This window comes from Oryctolagus cuniculus, chromosome 6 (assembly GCF_964237555.1).
Source record: "Oryctolagus cuniculus chromosome 6, mOryCun1.1, whole genome shotgun sequence".
NCBI classification, from domain to species: Eukaryota; Metazoa; Chordata; class Mammalia; order Lagomorpha; family Leporidae; genus Oryctolagus; species Oryctolagus cuniculus.
In genome coordinates this window covers 129,577,781-129,604,451 of record NC_091437.1, presented here as the reverse complement: position 1 = coordinate 129,604,451, position 26,671 = coordinate 129,577,781, and the positions used below count along the sequence as shown (strand labels likewise).

At 43.1% G+C, this 26,671-nt stretch overlaps 1 protein-coding gene across 10 annotated transcripts in view; it reads left to right on the top strand.

Annotated features, from left to right (window-relative positions):
* DPYS (dihydropyrimidinase) overlaps positions 1 to 26,671 on the top strand; it is a 111,215-nt gene that overhangs the window by 34,888 nt on the left and 49,656 nt on the right. For all 10 annotated transcript variants that reach the window (XM_051844759.2, XM_051844755.2, XM_051844758.2 and 7 more), the window contains exons 5-7: positions 1,607 to 1,763; positions 3,621 to 3,762; positions 5,729 to 5,871. In XM_051844759.2, the coding sequence (XP_051700719.1) occupies positions 1,607 to 1,763; positions 3,621 to 3,762; positions 5,729 to 5,871 (442 nt within the window). The remainder of the gene's footprint in view (positions 1 to 1,606; positions 1,764 to 3,620; positions 3,763 to 5,728; positions 5,872 to 26,671) is intronic.

The following is a 26,671-nucleotide window of genomic DNA, read 5'->3' as shown; positions in this document are numbered from 1 at the left end:
AGCGTGTCTGTCGTGCTCTCTCTCTAGAAGAGAGTAAGTACAGTACCTCTTACTTCACTGAAAGTGATTGCTGCTCACGCGAAAGGCCATAAAGAGTTGCTTATGGCGCTTTCCCCTTCTCTGGGAGTAGGTTTTTGGGAACCAGGAAGGGGATGGTGTTCATCTATGTGTGAGCCTCATGAAAGCAGAGGATCTCGACCATGGCGAAGCCCGGGAGATAATTTTAGTGACCATAGTTTCATACCAGGTCACTTAAGAAGTGAAATTCTTAGGCTTCCATAAATCTTGCTTTCATGGTTTTTCAAATTGCTCAGCTAGCTAGAGGAAGATGGCTAGTTTGAGGAAGAAATGATCTGTGCCGCTAGGGTGCTACATCGCAGTGTAATAGGACTCGGGCAGCTGGTGGCCATCCACCAACAGTAGTCTCCAAGGAAGTCGGTTAATTTCAGTTATATTTCAAGATTTTAACTAAAATGTGGCATCTGATTAACCAGAGTGAACTAATTTGGTATGCCAGCATCTCCTTACTGTGCACTCCTTTTTATGATTGCTTGGGTACGATGAGGTTGGTGCCAGTGAATCTATTATTCTGACAAATGCTAATCAGAAATAGGATTCTGATTTTAAATTCAAATTCACTGTGCACTATTAACTTTCAACATTGTGTGCTTTTGATGGCCTCATTTGCATGATTGTTAAAATATGCATTTCTGTCTATGATTTTATTATCTGAGTGTTCTTTCATTTCATATAAATTTTTTGAGAAGCTTTTTCAAAGGATTTGGAAAGCTTATAAATCTATTTTCAGCAGAGATATACTGTGATTGTCCATATGACCTATATAATCATTTTCTGTTACCAGGCTAGGATAACACAAAAGTTAGGACTACTAGAATCAAAATACTTGTGTTCAAAGCATACCTCCTCCAATCCCTCCATGTGGTGGAGAATAAGTGGCATACCTGTAAAGAAGTTATATAGCCCATAGCTTGTCTTCATTTTCAAATGGATATATTAATAGGGTTTGCCTGATAGAGCTTTTGAGAAGATTCTATTATGATGGCACATGGATCTCTCACTAGGTAATGCTGTGGTAAATTGGATCTAATATATGAATTGCTTATAATTACAGAGATTTATTTCTCATTATATTCAAGTCCATCATAGGTTAGCTTTTGCCTCTGCTCCTTAGTTCTTTCCCTCTGTGGCACAACTGAAGGCGCAGCTCCTCCTGGGGTCATGACAGTGGGAAAATGGCAGAACCCCACGATGGCTCTTATTCCTTCTGCTTGGAACAGCACAGGCACCTCTCATTCATGTCTAATTGGTCGAAGTAAGTCCTGTGGCCAAGGCTACAGGTATCAGGTGAGCAGGAAGAATAGTCTACTATAACATGCAATACACAATGACTGGCACAGAGTAGATTGTCAATAAACTTTAGCTGTCCTTTTTAAATCCTGTTCACAAAAGCAAATTATAGTTTCGAATTCTGCTAAGTATCAATATTACTGTCTGCTAGAACAGAGAATGCTAATGTGTATGTGTTTGTCAGATGGCTTTCTTAGGAGAAAATCTAGGTGCTGAATGGTTCCTTTGAACATTCCAGGGAAGGTGGTCTATGGAGAACCCATAGCAGCAAGTCTCGGCACTGATGGCACTCACTATTGGAATAAAGAATGGCACCACGCAGCCCACCATGTTATGGGCCCACCCCTGAGACCAGACCCTTCAACGCCCAGCTTCCTCATGAACCTGCTGGCTAAGTAATCACTTTGCAGATGACTGTGAAGTGTTTTTGCCCAAGGAAGGTTTTACAAGTCTGAGTATTTGGTGGGAGAGAGCTTGTCCTACATCTTCACTATGTACTGACCTCTCAATATTCTTTCTATTTCACCTGACAGATTCTGGGCACTCCCTTGGAAAACAAAAAAAACTGGAAAACAAAAGACATTGGCTTGATTATGTTTGTATATGTTATCTGTTTATTCTTTTTTTTTTTTTTTTTTTTTTTTTTGACAGGCAGAGTGGACAGTGAGAGAGACAGAGAGAAAGGTCTTCCTTTGCCGTTGGTTCACCCTCCAATGGCCGCCGCGGTTGGCGCGCTGCGGCCGGGGCACCGCGCTGATCCGATGGCAGGAGCCAGGAGCCAGGTGCTTTTCCTGGTCTCCCATAGGGTGCAGGGCCCAAGCACCTGGGCCATCCTCCACTGCACTCCCTGGCCACAGCAGAGGGCTGGCCTGGAAGAGGGGCAACCGGGACAGAATCCGGCGCCCCTACCGGGACTAGAACCCGGTGTGCCGGCGCCGCTAGGCGGAGGATTAGCCTAGTGAGCCGCGGCGCCGGCCTGTATATGTTATCAAAACCTTTCCGGGGCACAGAGAATCAGATAATTTTTATTGAAATTTTTTATCTTTTGGTTTTTTTTTTTTTTCTCTTTCTTGATTCTCAGAGCCAGGGCTCTTCATTCTGGTTAATTTTTTTTTTATCAGAAAAAAAGAATATTCTTTTTAAAAAAGATTTATTTATTTTATTTGAAAGGGTGTGGGGAGGGGAAGAGAGAAATATTCCATACTCTGGTTTATTCCCCAAATGGCCATAATTGCCAGGGCTGGGCCAGGTGGAAGCCAAGAGCCAGGAACTCCATCCTGGACTCCTTTGTGCTGACAGGAACCCCAGGACCAGGGCCATCTTCCACTGCTTTCCCAGGCATATTTGCAAGGAGCTGGATCATAAGTAGGGCATCCAAAACCCATATGGGATGCAGGTGGCAGCTTAACTCACTATACCACAAAACCAACCCCCAGAATACTCTCGAATTAAAAATTTTTAAATGCTGAAATAATACAAGAACAAGTTTGTTGTGTAGGAAACTGTGTCACCTTCTGGGAAGACAGGATCATTTTTCTGGAAAATTACACTATCTGTGGACATCCTGACACTCCCTATTCACAGGTAGTTGGATTTGAGTTACCAAGGAACTTTTCACTATAGACTGTGTATGAGTTCATTTGCCCTTTTCCTTTAGCTTCCTCCCTCCTTCACACTTCTACATCCCCCAGATGATTCACAAGCCAAAGCAGCATTCCTGTCCCTGTGACGTCACCATCATCAGCCAGTGTCGCACCTCTTGTTTATCACAGCACAGCCACTTGGCTAGAGGTTGCCCTGAAGGACCTGCCCTCCATTCACGTAAATCACCATGGTGATGTCATTGTGTAGTTCTCTCCTCACGAGGAGTTCTGCATTATTGTAGTGACACTGAAATTGTCATCATCAAATGGATGCAGAAATTATCCATTTCCACGCAAGAAATCGAGTCTCAGACAAGCTCATAATCATGGAGCCAAGACGTGATGAAGCTGAGCCCAGAACCCAAGTTTTCTAGCCTGTGACCCTGCATCATGCTTCTTGTAAGCATGTTCTCTAAAAGTGCTTCCTAGGATAAATTCAGGAGAGGGGTGAAATAGACACGTGAAAAACACCACTCATTCTCCAGTGCATTTTTTTGACTTCCAGCTGAGAAGAGGCGTCAAGAGATTAGGCAAGGCTACGGTAGTGTCCTCCTAACACTGTCTGTCAACCCTCTCCCATCACATTCATGCTTTCTTTTTCTTTTACAGTGATGATCTAACCACAACAGGGACTGACCACTGCACTTTCAACACCTGCCAGAAGGCTCTTGGGAAGGATGACTTTACTAAGATTCCCAATGGCGTGAATGGTGTTGAGGACCGGATGTCAGTAATATGGGAGAAAGGCGTGGTGGGTTTCACAGGCTTCAGAATTATTTTGCCTTTTCTTCAACCAGGACCCTGCTTATTGTTGGAGGCACAAACCCCTAGAGAGAGCTTTTTGCTTGTTTTCCCAAGGGTGGAGATTAGGCATGCAGTGCTGTAACCACCACCATGCTGTCCTCTCTCTCCCCACCAGGATATGGATCGTGTCAGTAAAGACATAATGGCCTTCTCTGCATGCTTTAGCGGATTCGCTGCACTGATGTGCACAGACATTCAGGGACAGATTTATTGTTGAAGTTCCTGAAATGATATAGCACTTCCACTTGACTTCTCATGTTCTTGAATCCCACTGATGTAGCCGCACAGCTGGTGTCTCTGTCTCCAGTGTCTCACTTGCTAAGATCTACTCTATATTCTAGCACCAAAGCTACCACTCAGAAAGGAAGCTCTTTCTATTCATGCCACTTTCCTTTCAAAAGCCCTTTAGTTTCCCCATTGCTTAAAGAACATTTGAATGCTTAGTTTACATATGGGGATCTTCAAAATTTCAAAATATCTCTCTAGCACTGTCTTCTGCTAATCATGCTCCTTAATGCTGTCCCTTATCCTGACTCTAACCACCCTTGATGACTTACTTCCCTTCTCTTTCTCTTTGCTTAGGTTTTCTTTCTTTCTTCCTCTCCTCTCCTCTCCTCTCCTCCCCTCCCCTCCTTTCCTTTTTTTAATATGTATTTATTTACTCAAAAGGCAGAGTTACAGAGAGAGAGAGAGAGCTTCCATGCACTGGTTCCCTCTCTAAATGGCCACAGTGGCCAGGGCTGATCCACCCTGAAGCCAGGAGCCAGAAGCTTTTGCCGGGTCTCACAAGAGAAGCATTGGGCCATCCTCTCCTGCTTTCCCTGGTGCATTACTAGGGAGCTGGATGAGAAGTGTTGCAACCAGGACTCGAAACAGCGCCCATATGGGATGCCTACATCATGTGCCTTAACCCACTATGCCACAGTGCTGGCCCCTGCTTAGGTTTTCTTGATAACAGTCCAACCATCCTGTATGAACTTTTGCTATCACAAAGAGTGATATCCATTATAGCAGATTTTCATAATTTATTTTAGCTTCTTTTAAATGGCTTCAAAGTGATTAAATATTTCTTGGTAGCATACCTGAGATCGTAATATTTTCTGAAACATTAAGATGGCTTAGTCCAGGACTTTAATTTCAGGACATGTTTTTTTTTTTTTTTTTTTTTTTTTTTTTTTTTTTTTTTTTGCAACAACCTTGTGATAAATAAATCTTAAGAACACTCTTACCATGTAAACATACATAGGGATAAACCACCTACACTTTTTCATTTTCTTAGGGTCCACATCTCTTCAAAGTCTGTCCCTATTAAAATATCTTGGAACGGACTGTTCATGATTATTGATGCATGTAAATTTCAATTACATAAAATTGAACCCACTGAATCAATTTTTCCTCTTTCTAAAGCTGCTCTTATCAGTCTTTTTTTGTTTGTTTGTTTTTAACTCTGTACTAGTTTATCAAATGTCTACATGATTATCTCATAAATCTTAGGTCTGCAATAAATAAGGCAGATGATAAATGTAGTAGGTGGTGGTAAACTTTAGATGGGAAATCATTGCCAACATTTTGCAGTCATCTGTAACAATGTGTATGATTCTGGGCAGGATGGAAAAATTAGTAGGGGTGTTTTTAAGCTGATAGTTTTTTTTAAAGTTATGTTCAGGCTTCCATATAATAATAATAATAATAATAATATAATTATAATATAATATAATAATAATATATATAATATAATAATAATAATAATATAACCATATAATAACCAAATAATCTCCATCATTACAGTTATGGTTGTTTGATATGTGTCAGCATCAGAGATGTGGTCGGTTTCTCAACGTAAGACATTAGGTGCACTTCTCTTTGTTTAAGAGATATGAGTCTTGTATTTTTTTACTTTTTTTTTTTTACAGCATAGTGGTAAAATGGATGAAAACCAATTTGTTGCAGTTACCAGCACCAATGCAGCCAAAATCTTTAATCTTTATCCAAGAAAAGGAAGAATAGCTGTAGGATCAGATGCTGACATTGTGATTTGGGACCCAAAAGCCACAAGGTAAGTTCTTGTATCTCTTGGCTTCGCCATGGAGAAAAAGTACTAACTTGCAAAGAAGTTGTGCTCTGGTCTTAATCAGCCATTTCTTATTAGGCAATTTATTTAGCCTTGCTCAGGTTTTTTGAGCCTATGCACATTGTGAAAGTTTTGAAGTACAAATATTCCTTTGTTTTTCTTGGCACGGAAGATGCAAATGCTGTGTTGCATCCTCTGGAAATGGATACAGATATGAGTAGAAAGCCAATATGAATTTGCCACTGCAGTGCCTGGCAAATGCTTGAGTTCACACAGAGGAGAGGTGCAAAGCAATGAAAAAAAAAATCAAAGGCTTCATTTGAAAAGGGCTGAATTGAAAACTTGAAATAATTACAGCCTTTTTAAAGCTTTCAGACAGAAAAATTCCAGCACAAAGAATATCACTTTTAGTTAGCCAAATTTTCCAGTTGAGTTCATCTTGAGCCTATCATTCCCAATAGACTCCAGCTTTTTGTTTCCAATTTCCATAATTCTATGTTAATATTGCAGATCTGGCAAATTCCACCAGCTGAGGAAAGCATTCAACAGAGGTTGGAGCTCTGCTAATTTCTCCTTGCAGGATGCGAGCACAGACATCACCTGCATCCTGATTTGTGTTTTTCATAAACTGCAGTTGTAATGGAGAAGTCCCACATGCTTGAGCATTCTGGGTGTGTTTTCATGCATGTGCCTATGTCAACAAGTGTACCATCAGTCTTATGCCTTTATGGTACAGGTGTTTACTTGAAATCTATTAGTTTTTTTTTTAATGTAGTAAACAAATATAGTTTCCTGGGGGGCATTGATATTGTCACAAAGACCCAGGTTTCAATTAAAGGGCTCCTGGGCTATTCTCTGGAGCAAAGATGACCATCTGAAGAAGTACCCTGCCCTCTCTGTGAGCCTAAAAGCAAGCGCAGGGTACTCCCTTAGAAAACACCTGTTCTGTACTGCTTGACACTCTCCACAGGGTCCTCAGTGTCCCCACTGGGACTGGTTCACAGGGTGGGCAAAGCAGCCTTGGATCAAAACTTGGGTGAATCACCTCTCCCTGGTTTACGATGCACACAGTACCGTGAGCAGTGATATGAGCATTTTATTTCCGTAAATGTCCTAATGCACCAACGAGGCACAACCCAGGGTCTTTGTTGTTGTGCTAAGAAGCTACTGTATTTAAAGACTAAATATCTGGCTGTCAAATGATCTAGGTCCCTCTCTTTGCACAAAAAATTTCAATAAGTAAAACCAAATATGAACAGCTTTCCTCTGGGCTCAAAACCTGTGCTCAGGAAAGCAATGGGAAAAAATTGCTTGGACTTTCATTGATCTGTAGATGAACTGAGCATGTTGTGTCTGGAGAACTGGTATTGTAAATATCAGTGTACACAGGGCTGCTATGCAGCCTCGGGAGCCTGCCCAGGATCATCTTTGCTGTAATTCAATTTAGGCTGCTGCAAGGACTGGGACCAAGTAGTTCTTTTGAAATGACTTGTGGCTTAAGGAGACCATAAGATTCAGTTAAGAAAACCTAGATGATTTCATAAAGGAAAACGTTACCACATAGAAGCAATGTTTGTGAAAAATGATAGTTTTGAAGCATAACATCTGGGAGAGTCATAGCAATGATAATAATTAGTTATAACCTGCCTTTACACAGTTCTAGTAGATTTGAAAATGCTTTGATATCTAAAATGTGGTTTACCAGGTAAGACAAATACCTTATCGCTATGAGAAAAACCATAGCTGTCGACAGTGTAGTCACAAATCCCATGGGAGAACCTGACTCATGTTGTGTCAGGATATCAGAGTCAAACCCTTTGAATTACACTTCTTCCTCCAGTTGGGTGGATCAGTAACTGAAAGCTTCCTGGGACTTGATTACATTCTCTGTTATTCCTTATCCAAGTTGAGGAATAATGACAGTACTCTACTGAGTGATGTGACCATCTGATCTCATTCCCGATCTTATGGAGGGCTGCAGGAGGCCATTCCCCAGGGTTCTTCTTTCAATCCCATATCTGTGTACCTGACGCAGGGCATAGCTTCGAGAGTCTCCTTGGCTGCTTTCATTGCTAAGGACGACATCAGCTCAGGAATAAGGCATTGTGTTCCTCAGACAACTGGACAAAGAGAAACGACCGAACGTAAGGTTGTGAATAATTCACTTACTTTATTTGCCACATATTGCTGCCTGGAGGATATTTATAGGCTGTGATTATGTCTCCTTGAGTCATGATTTTAGACTATATAAATTTAGACCACTTTCTCACAAGTCCTAGCTACTGATTTCTGTAACATTGTTTTGTCCTTTCTTTCCTGTTCAGTTGGTTCACAGTAGTGCGTAATGATCCAGATGTGTAGTTTTTTAAAAAGATCTGTGTATTACTTGCTTAATTTCCCTTATTTCTAGTCTAAGAATAACTAACTTAAGGTCAAGCTAAAAAGCTTCTATGCCTTTAACTTTCTCTCTCTCTCTCACCAGTTCTCTAATATTTCTTTTATTATACCTGTTCTTCATTTATACAATAACAATAGAAAATTAAGTAATTACATTTTAATATATGAGATAAAGACATCTGTTAGGCATTGCATTATTAGTATGAAGTTTTCTTTAACTATGAGATTCTGGTGTACTTTCTGGTCCTAGATCCATCAAAAGTCATTTAAAGTCTCTGACTAGCCACTCTCTCCTATATGAAGTTATTGGTAATTGTTATTACTAGTCGTTGTAATGTCTACCTTACAAGATTTTTGTTGGAATCACAAGCTAGTGCATATAAAAAGCTTTGTAAACTGGGAAGACAAACACAAGATGTGTATTATTATGGTTATTTTGTATTTTTAAAATTTATTTTCATTTTTTGAAAGGCAGAGAGAGAGAGAGAATGAATCTTCCATTAGTAGTCCATTCCCCAAATGCTCTTTTTTATTTTTTTATTTTTTTTATTTTTTGACAGGCAGAGTGGACAGTGAGAGGGAGAGACAGAGAGAAAGGTCTTCCTTTTGCCGTTGGTTCACCCTCCAATGGCTGCCGCGGCCGGCACGCTGCGGCCGGAGCACCGTGCTGATCCGATAGCAGGAACCAGGAGCCAGGTGCTTTTCCTGGTCTCCCATGGGATGCAGGGCCCAAGCACCTGGGCCATCCTCCACTGCACTCCCTGGCCACAGCAGAGAGCTGGCCTGGAAGAGGGGCAACCGGGACAGAATCCGGCGCCCCGACCGGGACTAGAACCCGGTGTGCTGGCGCCGCTAGGCGGAGGATTAGCCTAGTGAGCCGCGGCGCCGGCCTCCCCAAATGCTCTTAACAGTCAGGGTTGGGCAAGGCTGAAGCCAAGGAATCTGAAACCCAACCTGGATCTTTCACATGGGTGACAGAGAAGCAAATACTTGAACCATTGCCTGCTATCTTCCAAAGTGTGCATTAGCAGGAAACTGGCTTGGAAGCAGAGGAGCCAGGACCTGAACCACTTAACTCTGATATGGGACGTGGGCATCCCAAGCGGTAACTAAACTACTATACTACATGTCTGCATGCTATTTCCTACTTGTCTAGTTTGTGTCATTCTTTGCAGTCCTTTTTCATTTTTTGATTGTTCCAGTTACTTTGCCTGTGGTGACCGGGGAGGCAGATGAACCACAGGCTTCAAGTTTTCTGACCCTCAGATACTTTTAAAAAGCCGGAGATGTCTATGTTTTGCTTTTCTTGTTTTACTGTCCCATCAAAAACAAGGAAATAGTATTAAGAAATATTGAATCTCAGCCGGTGCTGTGGCTCACTAGGCTTATTCTCCACCTGCGGCGCCAGCACCCCGGGTTCTAGTCCTGGTTGGGGTGTCGGATTCTGTCCCAGTTGCTCCTCTTCCAGTCCAGCTCTCTACTGTGGCCCGGGAAGGCAGTGGAAGATGGCCCAAGTCCTTGGGCCCTGCACCCGCATGGCAGATCAGGAGGAGGCACCTGGTTCCTGACTTTGGATCGGTGCAGCACCCTGGGTGTGGCAGCCATTTGGGGGATGAACCAACGGAAAGGAAGACCTTTCTCTCTCTCTCTCTCTCTCTCACTGTCTAACTCTGCCTGTCAAAAAAAGAAAAGAAAAGAAATATTGAATCTCCCTAGTCCCCTTTGTATCCTGCTTTAAGAATTTTCCCTAAGATTCTATCAGAATATTTTGCACTATATTTACCTATTTCAATGTGAAACTTGCAGAGCGTGCGGAAAAAAGAGAGAAGGAGTATTGAGAAGGAGACTTCATGGTATAATGAATCTGCACAAGAAGAAAGTATATTTATCATGGTGCACAGTAAAAGAGATTTTTTTCAGAGCCTGTGTGCTGAGTCCTTATCTGGGTCAATTGCAATACCAGTTTTCTCTATTCTCAGCCTGGTTCTTATAAGAAAGTTGTTCAGCTGGACTGGCTGTTCTCAACCAAAATTTATGCTAATGACCTCAGTTAGGACCTTTCTGATGCACAACAATGGTTTTACCCTTCTCTAACTGCCCGTCAGTCATACCTAGCTTTCCTCTTCCTTAGAGGTGGCCCATCACCGTCAGTCCTCCGCTTGCCACCCTGCACACACATACTGTGCCACAGTCTCTATTCACTTCATCCCTTACTAATATTCTTGAGATATAGTTTCAATTTTTAAAGTAAATGATTTATTTTAGAATATTTCAGATTTATAGAAAACTTGCAAAGATAAAACAAGGTTCCCATTTACCCCATAACCAGTTTCCATTATTATTTTCGCTCATTAGTATAGTGTGTTTGTCACAATTAATGAACGAGTATTGTATGTTATTGTTAACTAGAATCTACTTTTGAGATATTTCCTTAGTTTTTACTTAATATTCTTTTCCTATTTCAGGATCTCATCCAGGATCCCACATTATACTTAGTTGTTATGTGTCCTCTGATCTGTTGCAGTTTCTCTGACTTCATTAATTGTTTTAGTAATATTTTTTTCTTTTTTTTTCTTTTTTTTTCCTTTTTTTTCCCCTTCAAAAATTGTTTATTTATATGAACAGTTCCTAGCTCCTGATTTAGCATAGAGCTTTTAAAAGAGCAGAGACTTTATATATTTGAGTTTGAAAACGTTTCTGCTATTAACCACAAATAACCCTATTTGTTTTAGTAATATTTTAAAAAATGTTTTTGCTTATTTATTTGATTTGAAAGACTGAGAAACAGACAGTAGTATCATATCTACTGGTTCATTCCCCAAATGCCTGCTACTTCTGGGTCTGGGTCAGGTCAAAGCCAGGAGCCAGGAACTCAATCCAGTTCTCCAACATGTATAGCAGGAGCCCAACTACTTGAACCATCAATTGCTGCCTCCCAGTGTGTGAATTAGCAGGAAACCTGAATCAAGAATGGAGCCAGGACTTAAACCCAGGTATTCTGATATGAGATGGGGTTTAACTGTTACACCAAACACCCGCCCTTCTCTGACTTTATTTTTGATGACCTTGACAGTTTGAAGAGTATTGGCCTGAAATTTTGTAGAATATCCCTATATGATGACTTCTTCAATGATTTTCTCATAGTTAGCCTCGGGTTTTGGGGTTTGGGAGAAAAGGACCAAGAACCAAAGTTCCATTTTGATCACATCATGTGAAGGTACACGCAGTGAACCTGACTCATCACCTGGTTGAGTTAGCATTTGTCAGATTTCTCTACCCCCCCCCAAGTATCTTCCCCCTTTCCATATTGTACTTTTTGGAAGGAAGTCACTATGCATATCACATACTTAATGTGTGGGAATTATACTCTAGTTTATATTTTAATTAATTCTATATGACCCAGGCCTAGCCCAGTTCAACATATGAAGTATTTTTGTTGAGTGGGCAAGTGAGAAGGATGATGCAATGTTACTTGCAATGCTGGTGTCCCATGTCAGAGTGCCAATTTGAGTCCCACCTACTCTGCTTCCAATCCTGCTCCCTGCTGATGCACCTGGGAAAGCAGCCCAAGTGCTTGTGTCCTGCTCTTCCACATGGGAGACCCAGATGGACTTTTGGGCTCCTGGCTTTTGCCTGGCCACATGGGGGAGTGATAATCAGTAGACATTAGCTCTCTCTTGGTCTCTCTCTCCCTCTCTGTCGCTCTGCCTTTCAAATAAATGAAATCTTTAAAAATGGCATAAAGGAAAATCAAAAATATTTTCTTAGACAACAGTTATGATGAAAGAAAAAGTAAGAATAGCATTTCCTCACTTCATCCTTCAGCTCATTGCATGAGATCAATAAATAACTGTTGGAAGAAGGCATGAGTCAAGACAAATACAAGTAGAAAGGACAAATACAAGTAGAAAGGATTTTCCAAGGACGGGAGAAAGAACTGTTCCAATAGTCATATTTTCTGTAAGTATCCCCTTCATTTGTGAGTCAGGCAACAGTGCATTTGTTAAGTAGAACTCTTAGAGAAATGAATTGCCTTCATGTGCTCCTTCATTCACACTTTGCACAGGAGTGCCTTGGGGACTCAGGCTGTGTAAGAGCCAGGAGGGTCTAGTGGAAAGAGAGGAAATACAAAGTCAACATCCTTCATCTAAGAAAGGACATGTTAAGAACTCGAGGGCGGGGGGGGTGGGGGGACAGAGGAGTGACCGAGCTGAGTTCTGGCTCTACTTCTGATGCAGCTTCCTGTTAATGTGCACCCTGTAGGCTCAAGTACTTAGGTCATTGCCACCCACTGTAGGAGACTCAGCTGGAGTTCCAGACTCCTGGCTTTGGCTTGGGTCAGCCCTGCTGTTGTGGGAATTTGATGAGTGACCCAGCAGATGGAAAATCTCTCTGTCTCTGCCTTTTAAAATTTTTAAAAATGAAAACAGAAAAATAATGATAAGAGGATACCACACAGGAGAAAGAAACAAGTTGCCATTGAAGCTCAAAGAATAAAGGTCACTCATGTGTTGGTGCCATCATTGGCATAAACTCACATGACAGAGTAAAGTATGTGTGATATCTAGCCCCAAGAGTGATGAATAAGCAGGGAAGTGAGACAAACTCATTGGCATTGATGGGAAGGAAGGCCTGGGTCAAAGTGTTTAAGGCCAGGGATTTTGTAAGAGAGGTAGGTTCAGGAAGGGAGAAGAAAGGTGAGAATGTCATGAATTATCTCCAGACTTAATTTTGATTATTACAGACATGGAATTTTAAATGAAGCTCATCTTGTGGAAAAGCATTATTTAATCATAAATAGATGTATCTATAGGATTTTTTTCCTTGCAAAAAATCCCCTCCTTTTATTTTACCTACCTGATTTTGATATTGTCTGCAACCTAGATAATGTGCAATCTTTCTGTCTCACCACATCAGTAGATGTTGATCAAAATTTTCCAATGAAATTTCCTAAAATGGCTTTAGTAAAAAACCAACATCCAGTTGACTTAAATCAGGCAGATTGTATTGCATCCAGTATCCTCAAGAGGGCACCCACAGCCCACACTGAGTTCAGCAGCTCCAATTAGGCCAGGAGAGCCGCTGGTTATGCAACAACAAGCAGGCCTCTGGAGAGTAGATGCATTTGCTAATGATATTTGGCTTCATGGTACATAGATGTTTTCATTTTGAAATTCTTGTTACTTATTAATGGCATGTGGGAATATGCTTGCCACAAAGTCTGTACCCTTAAAAATGGACAGCATTTTGGTTACTGAGAGAGATCAGTGGGTGGGGTAGGGAAAGCAGGGCAGCTTCTCTCTCCCTCTCTCCCTCTCCCTCTACCTCTCCCTCCCTCTCTTTCCCTCTCTCCCTCTCCCTCTCTCCCTCTCTCCCTCTCTCTCCCTCTCTCCCTCTCTCCCTCTCTCTCCCTCTCTTCCTCTCTCCCTCTCTCCCTCTCTCCCTCTCTCTCCCTCTCTCCCTCTCTCCCTCTCTCTCCCTCTCTCCCTCTCCCTCTCCCTCCCTCTCCCTCCCTCTCCCTCCCTCTCCCTCCCTCCTTCTCTCCCTCTGACTCCACATTAGACCTGAGATGAGGGATGGTGAGAGAGCTGGGAGTGGGTGATGGGAGGGAAGGCTTAGATGGACGTCCTGATGGAAGATCACCAAAAACGTCACCAGCCTGGAAAAAGTTCCTGCAGAAATCAGCTGCAGTAGCTCTTCTTGTGTCATTGCACAACAGAAAAACAACCGCATAACATGCAAAGAGGACATGAACCGTTTTTGGAAGTACGTCTGCTGAATTCAGCTTGACGGCTCACTGAGCCAGCGTCAATCGCTTGTGACAGAGTTATACATCCTAACACTTCACTACCTGGGTCAAAGCTTCGAATCTGAGGACATAGTCCCTACTCAAATGTTTGACCCATTTTTTGTAGAATATTTTGGTATTTAGGGAGAAGAAACCAGGAGCACGATTTTCATGTGGCATCAGGACAGGGTCTACATTGTATTGTGTGATCAGCACAGAGATCAAATTGACCAACTTGTTAAAAATCTTATTACAGAGAATGGCATGTAAGTTACTTGCAAGCCTGTAGCTGCAGCAGTAACTCATGTCCGGGCAATTTAAGACCATCTTCTGAGCTTCGGCTCCTCGGTATTCATTAAATCGCACTTAGTTACTATGGCAACTGTCCCTTTCCCGTATTTATGAGCTCCAGGCTATCTCACAGAATCTCCAGCTCACAAACACACAGCCAACACGTTGTGTGCACTGGGACATTTAATGAAGACTTCTAGCTGGACTGTGCTCTGCAGAGCAGGCAGATTTGCCTTACTGTTATTTTAGTTTATTATTTTTAATTCAATTATAACAGGCTTTGACCTTGACTACACTCTTACTGAAGGCATTGTGCTGTCTTTCCTGCTTAATTTCCTTCCCTTTCTCATGGAAGACAGAGACAGGAGTTTAACTTTCTGTTCATCCTGTCATGATTCTGTGGAGAATCATGATGTACAGCTTGTGAATGCTCCCCTCTGGATTGCAGAGGGGCTGTGTGTGTAAAATAAAGCTGGGGAAGCGTGACCTTCATGCTTAGGGAGTGGAGATTGTAGGGTTGGGAAAGAGAAGAATGAGAACAAAGGTGTGCATTGGCACCTAGTGATGATGGTGGCTTACGAGAATGATGACTGTTCCATGGAGGCCACCAGGCATTTTCCCTTGAGATTGCATGTTGTACATCGTCTGGCTAACTCATACACACTACGGTTCTCCTTCCCTGAGAAGACGCATGCACACATATGCACACTCATAGTGGCACAGCAGCCTGCAGGTCTGCTTATACATCTGTCAGCCTGACCACTCTCCTTTTCATGCCTGTGTCTAAGAGTGTTTAGAACTAACTCCTCTCCCTGTCCCCTAGCAGAGAGACATCCCAGGGTACAAGGTGTGGCATGAGGGGTGGGTGACACAGGTCCTAGGCTAGGGACAAGAGTAGAATGAAGAATAAGGTGTGTCCTGTGGGAGTTCCTAGGGTGCCATGGCTTAGGGCCTGCTGCTCACTGTGGTCCAGGTACTGCTCCCCTCACTTTCAGTGACCACAGACTTATACAGTAATTATGACAATTTTCTAGCAGATGACAGCAAAATGTTTCGAGAGATTAATGCCTTTTGCTAATCCACCCTAAATCGAACTCGCCATCTGGGCTGTTGGGGGAGCAGGACCACAGTATAAAGAAAAGCCTGTTGGACTAAATTCCTACTAATAGGAATTGGGTGACCTTGGAGATGCTATTTATTTTTTTCTGAATTTCAACGTCTTTGTGAAAAGGGCATGATGATATCTATTCCACAGTATCCTTGTAGCTGTTTAAGACAGTGTACATATGGTACTTGACACCTGAGGGGCATTCAGTAGCCCTTGGCACACAGTAGGTGGTCAGTTAGCACATAGATAGTAGTCGGTGATCACCAGAAATACTGGTCAGTTTTTGGAATGAGTGCGAGCCATGGCCAACCATGGCTATGATTTCAAAATCAAAATATAGGGGCCAGTGTTGTGGCGCAGTAGGTTGAGCTGTTGCCTGAGAAGTCTGCTTTCTGTGTGAGCACCAGTTTGAGTCCCGGCTGTTCCGCATCTGATCCAGCTCCCTACTGGTACACCTAGAAAAGCAGCAGAGGATGGTCCAAGTGTTTGGGCCCCTGCCACCTATGTGGGAGATCACAATGGAGTCCCAGGCTCCTGGTTTCGGCCTGGCCCAACCCCAGATGTTGCTGCCATTTGGGGAGTGAATCAATAGGAAGAAGATCTCTCTCTTTCTGTCTTTCTCTCTCCCTCTTTCTGTTATTCTGCCTTTCAAGTAAATAACAAATAAATCTTCAATTAAAAACAATAAAAAATAAAATCAAAATATGACAATTTAATTCAGGCAAGACCAAAAGATACTAGAATTATATTTTATATAAAAACTCCATCTCCTATGTATTCTGTACACCTCCATTTAAAAAATTGGTTAAGTTGAGGTACTTTGATGGATTCTTTGGCTATAACAGCCTGGTTCAATCAGAATTCTTAAATGTCCCCAGAGTTGACACCTTTATAAAAATCATTTGCTGTGAAACTGTTCAAACAAACCACCCAAGATTCACTTGTGTCCTTCAGAAGACATTTGCTTTAAAAAAAACTTGGACTACACACATAAAAAAGCCATCTCTGCTAATAATATGTGGGTAACATTTTAACCACGACTTCTTTCAAGTTGCTTATTTAAACATGTTCTTATGCAACTGAACCTTTCAAATGAACTAGAAAGGATTTCTGGGGACTTGACTACTAATAGCTGTTGGGTTTTTTTTCCTGCAAATTATGAAAGAGAGAAACTAAGAAATGAATCACAGTAGCCCATTCTATCATTGATCATTTGCCTTTGCCAGAATAAGCAAGTTTATTTTCAGCATCAGGATTGGGCAAAATAAGTGCCAAAGGGAGGTTGTACGACAGGCAGAGGCTTTCCCAGCCAAGCACGCACTTTATTTTCCTTCCCACCTGACATATATTGTACGCTCTTCTGTCTTTGAGATTTGCCTGTCTTATTTAGAGCTGCATCCTTAGGTTTCAGAACAGGTTCATATAAGAGCTCAATAGTTAAATGAGTGAATGATTCAGATACAAATAACACTGGGGCAGTGAACAAATACATGATTTCAAAATATTTGCTGGACTTTACCTGCTCTTGGAATTAGTTTGAAAGTCACATTTTATATTTTTCCCTTGATTTAAAAAAGAAGGAATTCCTGCACTTATCTTCTTGCACAAAGCAATACAAGTTGGTGTCACCAGACCTGTCCATTTACATGATGTATGTCAGATTGGATCCTTTTGGGGGGATCAAACGACTGGTTTTTGGTCTCAGACTCATCCCTAACTCTGGCTCATTATCTTAGAAACATGAGCCCTTTGTTATGGATGGGATGCAAGACAGGTGAAAATGGATCAAAGGAAGTTTAACATTAGTACCTGAAAAGAATTTCAGGGTGGTTATATTTTTAACACACAATGAAGAACAATGGCTTCCTACAAAGACCACTGGAGAAAGAATCAGTTAAAACACACAGTGAGGGCCGGGCATTTAGCATAGCTGTTACAATGTCAGTTGGGTCACTCACATCCCAAATAAGAGAACCTGGGTGCTAGTCCTCTCTGCTTCTGCTTCCAGCTTCCTGCTAAAGTTCACCTTATCCGATGGGGTTGATGACTCCGCTGCTTGGGTCTCTGACAGGTAGAGGTGATGGCTCAAGTACTTAAGTCCCTGCCACACGCATGGGTCACTCAGATTGAGTTTCTAGCTCCCAGCCTTATCCTGGCCCAGTCCCAGTGTTGTGGACATTTGGGTAGTGACCTAGTAGCTTGGAGATTTCTGTATCTATTTATCTCTCTGATAATGTCTTTTCCAATGACCCAAACAAGACACCAAAAAATTTGAGCTACTTTTTTCCTTGCCCCAAAGCAGAATTTCTTCTGGGAGCAAGCTCTGATATTTCATATAATAGATTTGTGTAACAGGATCTCAAAAATTATTGGATAATTGAAATTAAAACATGAAAATATACAATTTATTTCTCAACATAAGCTCCATCATGTTCATTACACTTATTTAAACCATGATAGCAGTCATTTAGTCCATCCCTAAATGGTTGAGAGTACTAGGGTTTTAACTATGTCAATAAAGAAAAATGGGTGCCTTTTAAAGATTTTTAAAAATATTTATTTGAAAGGCAGAGTTAGAGTTAGAAGAGATAGAGAGAGGTCTTCCATCTGTTAGTTCACTTCAAGTGTGGTCCCTGGACCATCACCATTAACATCATGTGGGAATTTGTAAGAAATATAGATGCACAGGCCCAGCTGAGAGCTGCAGCCTCAGAAACCCTAGAGCTAGAGTCCACCGAGCCCTGCAGGGGAGTCTGAGGCGCACTCGGGTTTGAGTCCTGAAGTCACAGAAGACTTACACACTAGCAAAACCCATTTAACTCTCCCAGACACTTAACTCCCATACCCTTGCTTGAGTACTGCTGGTTTAGTGCACTTAATTCCCGACCAAACAGTCCAGTTCTTCCTGGGATAGCTGTAGTCATTAAGAACTCTTCATTTGATTGCATCCAGACTTATCTCCTTCCAGCTCCTAGCATGTTTGGCCCTGAAGCTATGCAGAATATATCTACACTCACATATGATCATCCATTCATCCACTCAGACATCTGAAGACAGCTCCTGGCCCCTTTAAGTCCCCCCCACAACCCCTACCTCCATGACCCCAAAAACTCCTCTGCTCACTTTTCTCTTGATACACAGTTGTCCATGTCCTACAAGTGTGTGACTCTGAAACTGGACACAGTTCTGCCTATGATACCATCAGTTTTATAACTAACTGCAAAGCTTCATTTCCTTTATTTTACTAGGTTCTACCTTATGAAAATACTATTTACATAGGTCAAAAACAGGGAAGCGTGGGAACTTGCATGAAGTTCTAATGCCAAATTTACTCAGTTGCTGGAAAATTTACATGGGGTCTTCTCTGTTGTTTCTGTTGAGATGATTAGGATTCAAGGACATGCTGCTTTTCCCATTACACTTGTAAGTGTTGGAGTAAGTAGTAATTTACAATGCCCATAGGTTTTCTAAATGCAATATTTTATAAATCAAAGGGTACAAGGAATCATACAGCTAATGCCTGTGCATTGATCTCCCCAGACCTACCCTCAGTACCTTAGGTCTGGTGTTTATTGCCCCCACCCTATATATGTGCATTCCAAGGCAGACACACACACACACACACACACACACAATTTTTTAGCTTTATATGAATTGCACTGCATGTATCATGCACCTTTCTTGATACTAGGCTTGTGAGACTTATCTATGTTGAAATAAGTGGATTTGTCAGGTTCATCTTTCCTGTTGTATTCTATTTTGTGACTATGCCATCATTGACTTTATATTCTTTTCCTGGTGAACATTTAGATTGCCTTTGAATTTTCACTATTTCAGATCCCATACATCTTTTCCTCTCAGGCTTCCATCTAGACTTTGGTTTGTTTTACATGAAATGCTGTCCCATTTCTCCCAGCAGAAACACATAAAATTGCTTAAGTTTTGTAACTAAATGCAGAACCGCCCATCTGTCTTATTACATTTTATCTCCTCCTACATTCATTTACTCAGTTCTTGAAAACCATGCATCAGGGCTCTGCCACATGGTACCGACAGAGAAAGTGGCTGGAAAGTGCTAGACCCAATCCCGTTGTTTACCCAGGAAGCAGAGGTAGGCTTGGTAGAGAGCAGTGGTTTCTGCTTTGTGCTGCGGTCATTGCTTATTGGTTTATGACTCTGACTTTCGAGGCACCGACTCTCACTACCCCTCCTCTGAAGATTATCTGATCACATAGACAAAATGAGAGCCACAGAAACAAAGCTGTAGGCCCAGCAACTATGATGGGAGTGGGCCTGGTGCTGGGAAGTGGATGAGGAAAGAAGAGGAGCCAATGCAGGTTCAGAATCCCTCACTGTCCCCTGAGATGACACAGCCAAATATTCACCATCAGACTTGAGTCTGTACCTGGTTTTGTAACTACCCACCTAATCCTTGAAAGAGTGGCACCCACCCAAGATGCATGCATGCAGATACCTGGTTGCTGTTCGTCAGGGCCTCTGATTACAGCCACACATGATTCGCACAAACACAGGGGCCCTTGGTTTCCGGCTCTCCTCATAGGTGAGCTGAGATTCGTGAGCCTGAGGTCAGTGCTTCCTCGCTGTGCTCTGGGGCCACAGATTGCTCGCTCTTTCCAAGGGTACAAGTGTGCACTTGCCCGGCACGGAATGTGGGTCCCTGCCACTCAGCCAGTGCTCCAGGACCTCAGGGCTGAGCCCGTCCGGGGGGCTGTGGGGCAGTGGACGTTTTTGCCCAGAAAGATCTCATGTGCCTGCAGAACACCTGCTCCTCACCCCCCGAGGAGAGGGGCCTGTGCAAACCAGAGAGCGCGCGCCTAGGAAGGAAACCCAGGGTACTTCCTGGTTATTTTGCAGCTGCGGCTGGAATCACATTAAACTTTTGCCTAATTTCCTTTGTCTAGCTTGATTTCTCTTTGGCTGGGAGGTAAATGGATCAATACTGTTTTTTATGCCGAGATTATGTTGCCTGAAGGAAATCTTCCTTCAGTTCACTGTGCCTGCCTGCAGTCTTGTGCTTGGGGCTACGTGCTGTCGGCAATGAACAGCCTCCCCGGCATGCACACCAGGGTTGCCGTCTGCACGGAGCCCATCTGGAGGGGTCAGCCAGGCTGCACCTCTCCAGGGCGTCGTGCATGTGTTCCTCTGGCCGTCTCCTAATGTACACATTGATGGGTTTATTGTCGTGCCTTCATTTCTGTGAAGCCCTCTTCTCCCACCCCTTTTTCTTCACAGTGGTTTCTTTACCTTTCCGTTATCTTTTCTTCCTGTCGGCCCCCTGCCTCCCCCCAGCACCCTGCCTAGGATTCTGCTCTTTTCTTCTCACCAAGAGAGGGAAATATGTGCTTTCAGTCCTATTCTCCTGCCAGGCATTTCAGGAAAGCTAAGCTTCTGTAGGCAGAATAATGAGAAGGCAATTTACACACAAGAGGAAAAATTGGAGCATTTATCTGTGTGGGAGCATTGCTGAATTCCTCACCTGGTAGGGGGAGAAAGATGGTATTGATCAGTTGTCTGTAAACATGTATTTATTGCACGCTTACTGTGTGTAAGAAATAGCTGAGTTCCGTGGGGAACATTAACGTCAGGTGTAATGCCTGAAGCCCTAGGGGGCTTGGTTGGGCAAACAAGACGCAAACACGGGAAAGGATAAAATAACTTTTGGAAGGGAAAAATATTAACAGTTTAGCACACCCAGTACAGGAGGCGAGAAAGGTCTCCTGGGCTTGACCCCTTGACAAGTGACTGGCCCAGGTGACTGTCCTGACTCGAGGTCCTCTGTAGAGACGTTGAGGACTGCTGTGGGATTGGGGCAGGCTCTGCGCTACCTGAATCCTTGGGAGTAGCTCTGGGAGACAGGGGTCAGGAAGACCAGCCATGTGGAAAAGTCAGGGCTTGTTGAGGAGAAATGGGAAGGCTGTATTCTGGGGAAATGATACTTGAGAGGTCTAATGGTTAGGATGCCCATGTCCCATGTCACAGGACCTGGGTTCCATTCCCAGCTCTGGCTCCTGACTCTGGCTTTCTGCTAATGCACACCCTAAGAGGCGCAAGTGATGGTCTTAGTAGTTGGATCCCTGCCATTCGTGTGGGAAACCTGGACTGAATTCCTGGCTACCGGCTTTGGCCAGGCCTAGCCTTGCATCTACTATTGCAGACATAGGGGGAGTGAACCAGTAGATAGGAGCTCTCCTGCTTTCTGTTTGTGTGCTTCTCTCTCTCTCTCACTGTGTGTGTGTGTGTGTGTGTGTGTGCCTCTCAAATTAAAAAATAAAAGACACTGGAGAGCAGAAGGGTCAGGAAGACAGAGCTGAAGATAAGATTAGGCCTGGCTGGACCACCAGGGGCCTCAAATGTTAAGTGTGGAAGCTTTTCTGTGAGGCAGCAGAAGCTGTTGAATGGTCTCCGTGAGTGAGGATCTGAGTTGATCTATGCTTCTCAACCTTGACACGGCACAGTAGAAAATGGCGTTATTTGTAGAGCACATGGCAGTAAAGAGAGAGGAGTTGGAGACTGTGAGGAGGGTATAGTGTCACGCACTTGCCCTGGTTTGCCTGGGACTCTTCCGGTGTTAGCACTGAAGGTCCCATATCCTGGAAACTCTCTCAGGTTCAACCTCCATGGTGTCTCTTTTTCATTCTGTTTGTTGTTAGATGCCTTTGATGAAAGTGACTTGTTTAGGAGCTCTGCCCACATTTGGAGTCTGAGTTTCTGTCTTGCATCTGGGCTCATCACTGGAGAAATCTGATTAAATATTTAGTTGATAGTGATGAGTGTGTGGAATGGACTGAAGTCAGGGAGAATGGTCAGGAGGCTATTATTAGAGTCTGGCTTGATGGCTAAGGACTCAGACATGATGATGACCTGGAAAATGGAAAAAAAAAAAAAAAAGGAATTGCTTTAAGGGATATTTCCCCAGGAAGGAATATCCACCTTATCAACTTGGTAAAAGATTACAAATGGAGTGGGAAAAGAGGAATCAGACATCACCTCAAAACTACTGCAGCTTTGTTCATTTAAGATGCAAGCATGTGTTAAGTGCCACCTGGATACAATGCATTTTATTCAAAGCTGAGTGAAAAATGGCATAACCCTAAAGGAACTTAGTATCAAACTGGACAGATAAGAAATGGCCCAAATACCTCAATTAGCTTTCATATGTAAAAGACCCAGGTATTAGATGAGGGTTGAGGGGCATGGCATTTACAGCCAAGCCAAGCAGTTAGATTCAAGTCCTGGCTATGCAGTGTATACTAGCTGTGTGTCCTTGGGACAGTTACTCCCCTCTCTGAGGCTCCCTTTCCCCCTTTGTGAGATGTAGATATGATGATAATGGTACTGACTTCTAGGAGTTATAAAGAGGAGATAATACCTTGAGTACTGTGCAGTGTTAGGGAAGGTGAATACCATCATTATCATCATTATGTAGCAGATGATACAGCACTAAAGGTATACAAATTAGCAGAGAGAAGCAAAGTCGTGACTTTGATAAAACGGGAACCCAAAGGTAAAGAGCTTAGAACATCTACAATAGTCCCAGAATTCAGTTTGTTTTGTCAAGCCTATTTTCATCCATTTTGTCATTGTAGTTTTATACAGACTCTCCCCTGCACATTTAGTTTGTAATTGGCATATTGGCGAGGTACAATTGTTCCAGGATTTCAGTAGAATGCCCCTTGGACATTACATTCCACTGGGCCATTAAACACTTTTGAATGATCCAAATATATTTTAAAAATCTTTGATTCCAAGGTGCTTTGCCTGACAGCACAGAACTGTGGCCTCAGGGGAAGACTTCAGATAATTTTTTGTGTGAGGTCCTTCATCTAGATTTCATAGTGATGGGTAACTTGTGCAGTTTATAATGTTCTTTTTGCTCTTTTTAAAACCTGACTTCTGATTATTTCCATTGGTTGGATTACTAAGAACAGAATTAATATATCAAAGGATGCAATCTTTTGATATAACACAGTCTCCTTTTTCCTTGATTTTTGCTACAGTGCAGGTAAAAATTATTACCTTTCAGCTATAAATTGCATATATTGAACACTAAGGAAGTTGAACATTTCATGTTTGTTAGTCATTGGGTATTCTTTTTCTTATGGAGAAATACCTTTTCATGCCCTTGGTTCATTTTTCTTTTGGTAACATATTATTTGCATCTTTATTTAAGTGATCTGCCACATTTTTTGCAAACTCCCCAAGGTTCTTTTGAACAATAAATGCTGTAGTTAAATGAAAGCGTTTGGCAAAAACTGTAGAGCACCACTTGCCTGTTACTATTATTAAAATGTTGGGTTTGATCATTAAGGTATGTTAGGATCATTTGAGTAACAAAAAGGTCTGTAGAAATTCAGAAGTAGTATGCCTGGGGTGTGAGCTCCATGGAGTAGGAATCTTCATCTGTGTAAGTCACTCCTCATCCCCAGCACATAGGACAGTGCCTGGCTTGTAATAGGCAATCAACAGGTGCATGTTAAAGCTTTTTATTTTTATTTGAGAGGTAGAGTTACAGGCAGAGAAAGAGAGCGACAGAAACATCTTCCATTCACTCCCCAGATGGACCTAATGGCTGGAGCTGGGCTGATCCAAAGCCAGGAGCCAGGAGCTTCCTTCAGGTCTACTACATGGTTACAGGGGTCCAAGGAACTGGGCCATCTTCCACTGCTTTCCCAGGCCATAGGCAGAGCTGGATCGGAAGAAAAGCAGCCAGGCCACAAACTGGTACTCACATGGGATGCCAGCACCACAGGCGGAAGCTTAGCCTACTAAGTCACAGCACTGTTCTTCAACAGTGCATGTTAAATGAATGAGTACATGAAAATCTATAGATAGATGGGACTTTCTACACCCTTCCACCCCAATGACTCCATTTCACTTTTTTTTCCCCCTGAAGCCAGAAGGGAATGTGATATATATAGTAGGTGGGCCAGAGTTGTGAAATAATGTCCTTAAAATTCTGGATGTAGGAAACCCATTTCTTAGAACCTACTTTCTTTATGGGAACTTTATAAGCCTAATTAGTAAGTCTGCCTCATTTATTTATGTGAGAAACCGGAGACAAGAAAAGCTTAGTAATGCAAGAATGGCTTTCAGCAATGTGGCAAAAGACTCGGTTTTTAATTTACCAGCATTTTAAATGCCTGAATATGTGGCAAACATACTACTTACTGTCCCATGCCTCAGTTACTGTGAGTTCGTTCGTTCATTTGTTCCTTCCTTCCTTCCTTCCTTTCTCTCTCTCTCTCTCTCTCTGTCTTTCTTTCTTTCATGCCTATGAGAACAAATTATATGCAAGGCCTAAAACAAAACATGACCATATGTCTTACAATTGATTCAGTCCTTGGTAGTCTATTTTTGGGGAACTTTTTTACATAGCAACTTATGCTGATGAGTATAATTTCCTGTGTAGCCCTAAAACCAACTCCCAGGTGCCTGGCACCATCTTCTTCTCTAAAGTTTTCTGTTTTGTTTTTATTCCTAATTAGTCTACCTCCCATTATGTTTTCCTTTCGAGGTACATGGTATCTCCGGGAGAATACGGGATTTGGGATGGGCATTTAGAGTTTGGGGTACAGGGACTCTGATTTACAGTCTCGGTGACTTGCTCGGCTTCTCTGAACCTCGATTTCTTCATTTATAAACTATGGATTTTAAAAAAACATTCACAGGGCTCCAACGAAGGTGAATTAAGTTGATGCATGACAAGCTGCTAGTATAGCGTTCAATATATAACAATGCAGTAACGAAGCTGCACTGGGATGCTTTTATTTATCATCATCATGTTCATGATAGGTGACCTTGGCCACAGCTTATAATCACTGAGATGCAATTAGCAAATCTAAGAAAAACAACTGAAAATGTCAAAGGTGAGGAAGGAGAGATCCCTGCAAGAAATTATTCCAGGAGTAACTCATCCCAGCCTAGCAGCATTCAATCAGAAAAGCAGGACCACGTGGATGTGTGTGCATGCATGTATGTCCACATACATGTGCATATGTACACACATGTATGCGCACAGACACATTGATCTCTGTCACCTGACCTCCCACAGGTGTGGGGGCTGGAATCCCTGTAGCAGTGCTATCTTCAAGGCTGACGCTGGAGCTAGAAGCCCAGGGGACACTGGGAAGGGAAGAAGGAGGTGAAGTGGGCAGGATAAGGACCAGGTGGAACCACAACACGGGCTGGAGCCCCCCACGGGGCTAAAGGAAGCTGTACTGTTCTGGTTGCTTCTGCTCTTGGTGCTGTGCTATGATGTCTGCCTGTGGTCATGGAGCAAACGCACACCACGCCCGGCCCAGGAGGCAGAGCAGCCCAAGGTGTGGCAGAGCAACCCGGTGGCTGGAGGGTGGCAGGCCTGACCGCCACCCCACTCTGAGAGCAGTCAGCAGATACCGTGTGCTACAAAATGCCTGCTGCTTTCCTTCCACCCTCCACCTCTGAGCAGTGGGTATGGTTATCAGTGCAGTACGCACTTTAGTGTTGAAGACAGTGAGGTTAGGTTTAGAGGCATTCAGTTGTTTGCTGGAAAGGGCAGAGATGGGATTCAGTGCGGGCCTGGCCTAGACTCTTACTAAACACAGCAAAGCTTACAGCCTCTCGAAAGGGCAGGCAAGGAACAGGTGCCTATGGCACAGGGTCAAGGCTAATCTCTGGAGCCAGACCTCCTGGCTGTGTGATCTTCCAGGTACAGACATGAATGAGCATAATCCGCTATCAAAGGCTGCTCTGTCGAGTCCTGTTCATCTACATGAGTTCTTGACAGCAGTGTCCGGCGTTCCAGGCAGCCTGTGAACACGGCTGGTACTGGCCAGCTTGCTGGGGTCTGCACGTCTCTGGTGTCTTGCCGTGGTCCATTGCACCTCACGCCCTCCTGCACGCTGCGCCGTCCCTGCCCCATCCCTGTACTGAGGAGTTTGCCGCAGGCGCGCTCGGCGGTGAAGCTGAGTCAGTTTCTCAGGCTGCGGTTCAGCTTTTCAGCAGCAGCACCTTGGGCTCAGCCCCGAGCCTGCTCCAGGCAGACGGAGGTGACGTTGCAGCGACCGCATCTGCCCCCAGCACCTCTCAGACACAAGTGCCTTTTGGCTTGGGCCACGCTGGGACTTTATTGCTAATTGGCACTCGGAGGCTGTGCTTGCAGCTCTGACAGAGCCTCCAGAGTGCTCTATTTTAGGTGGTCG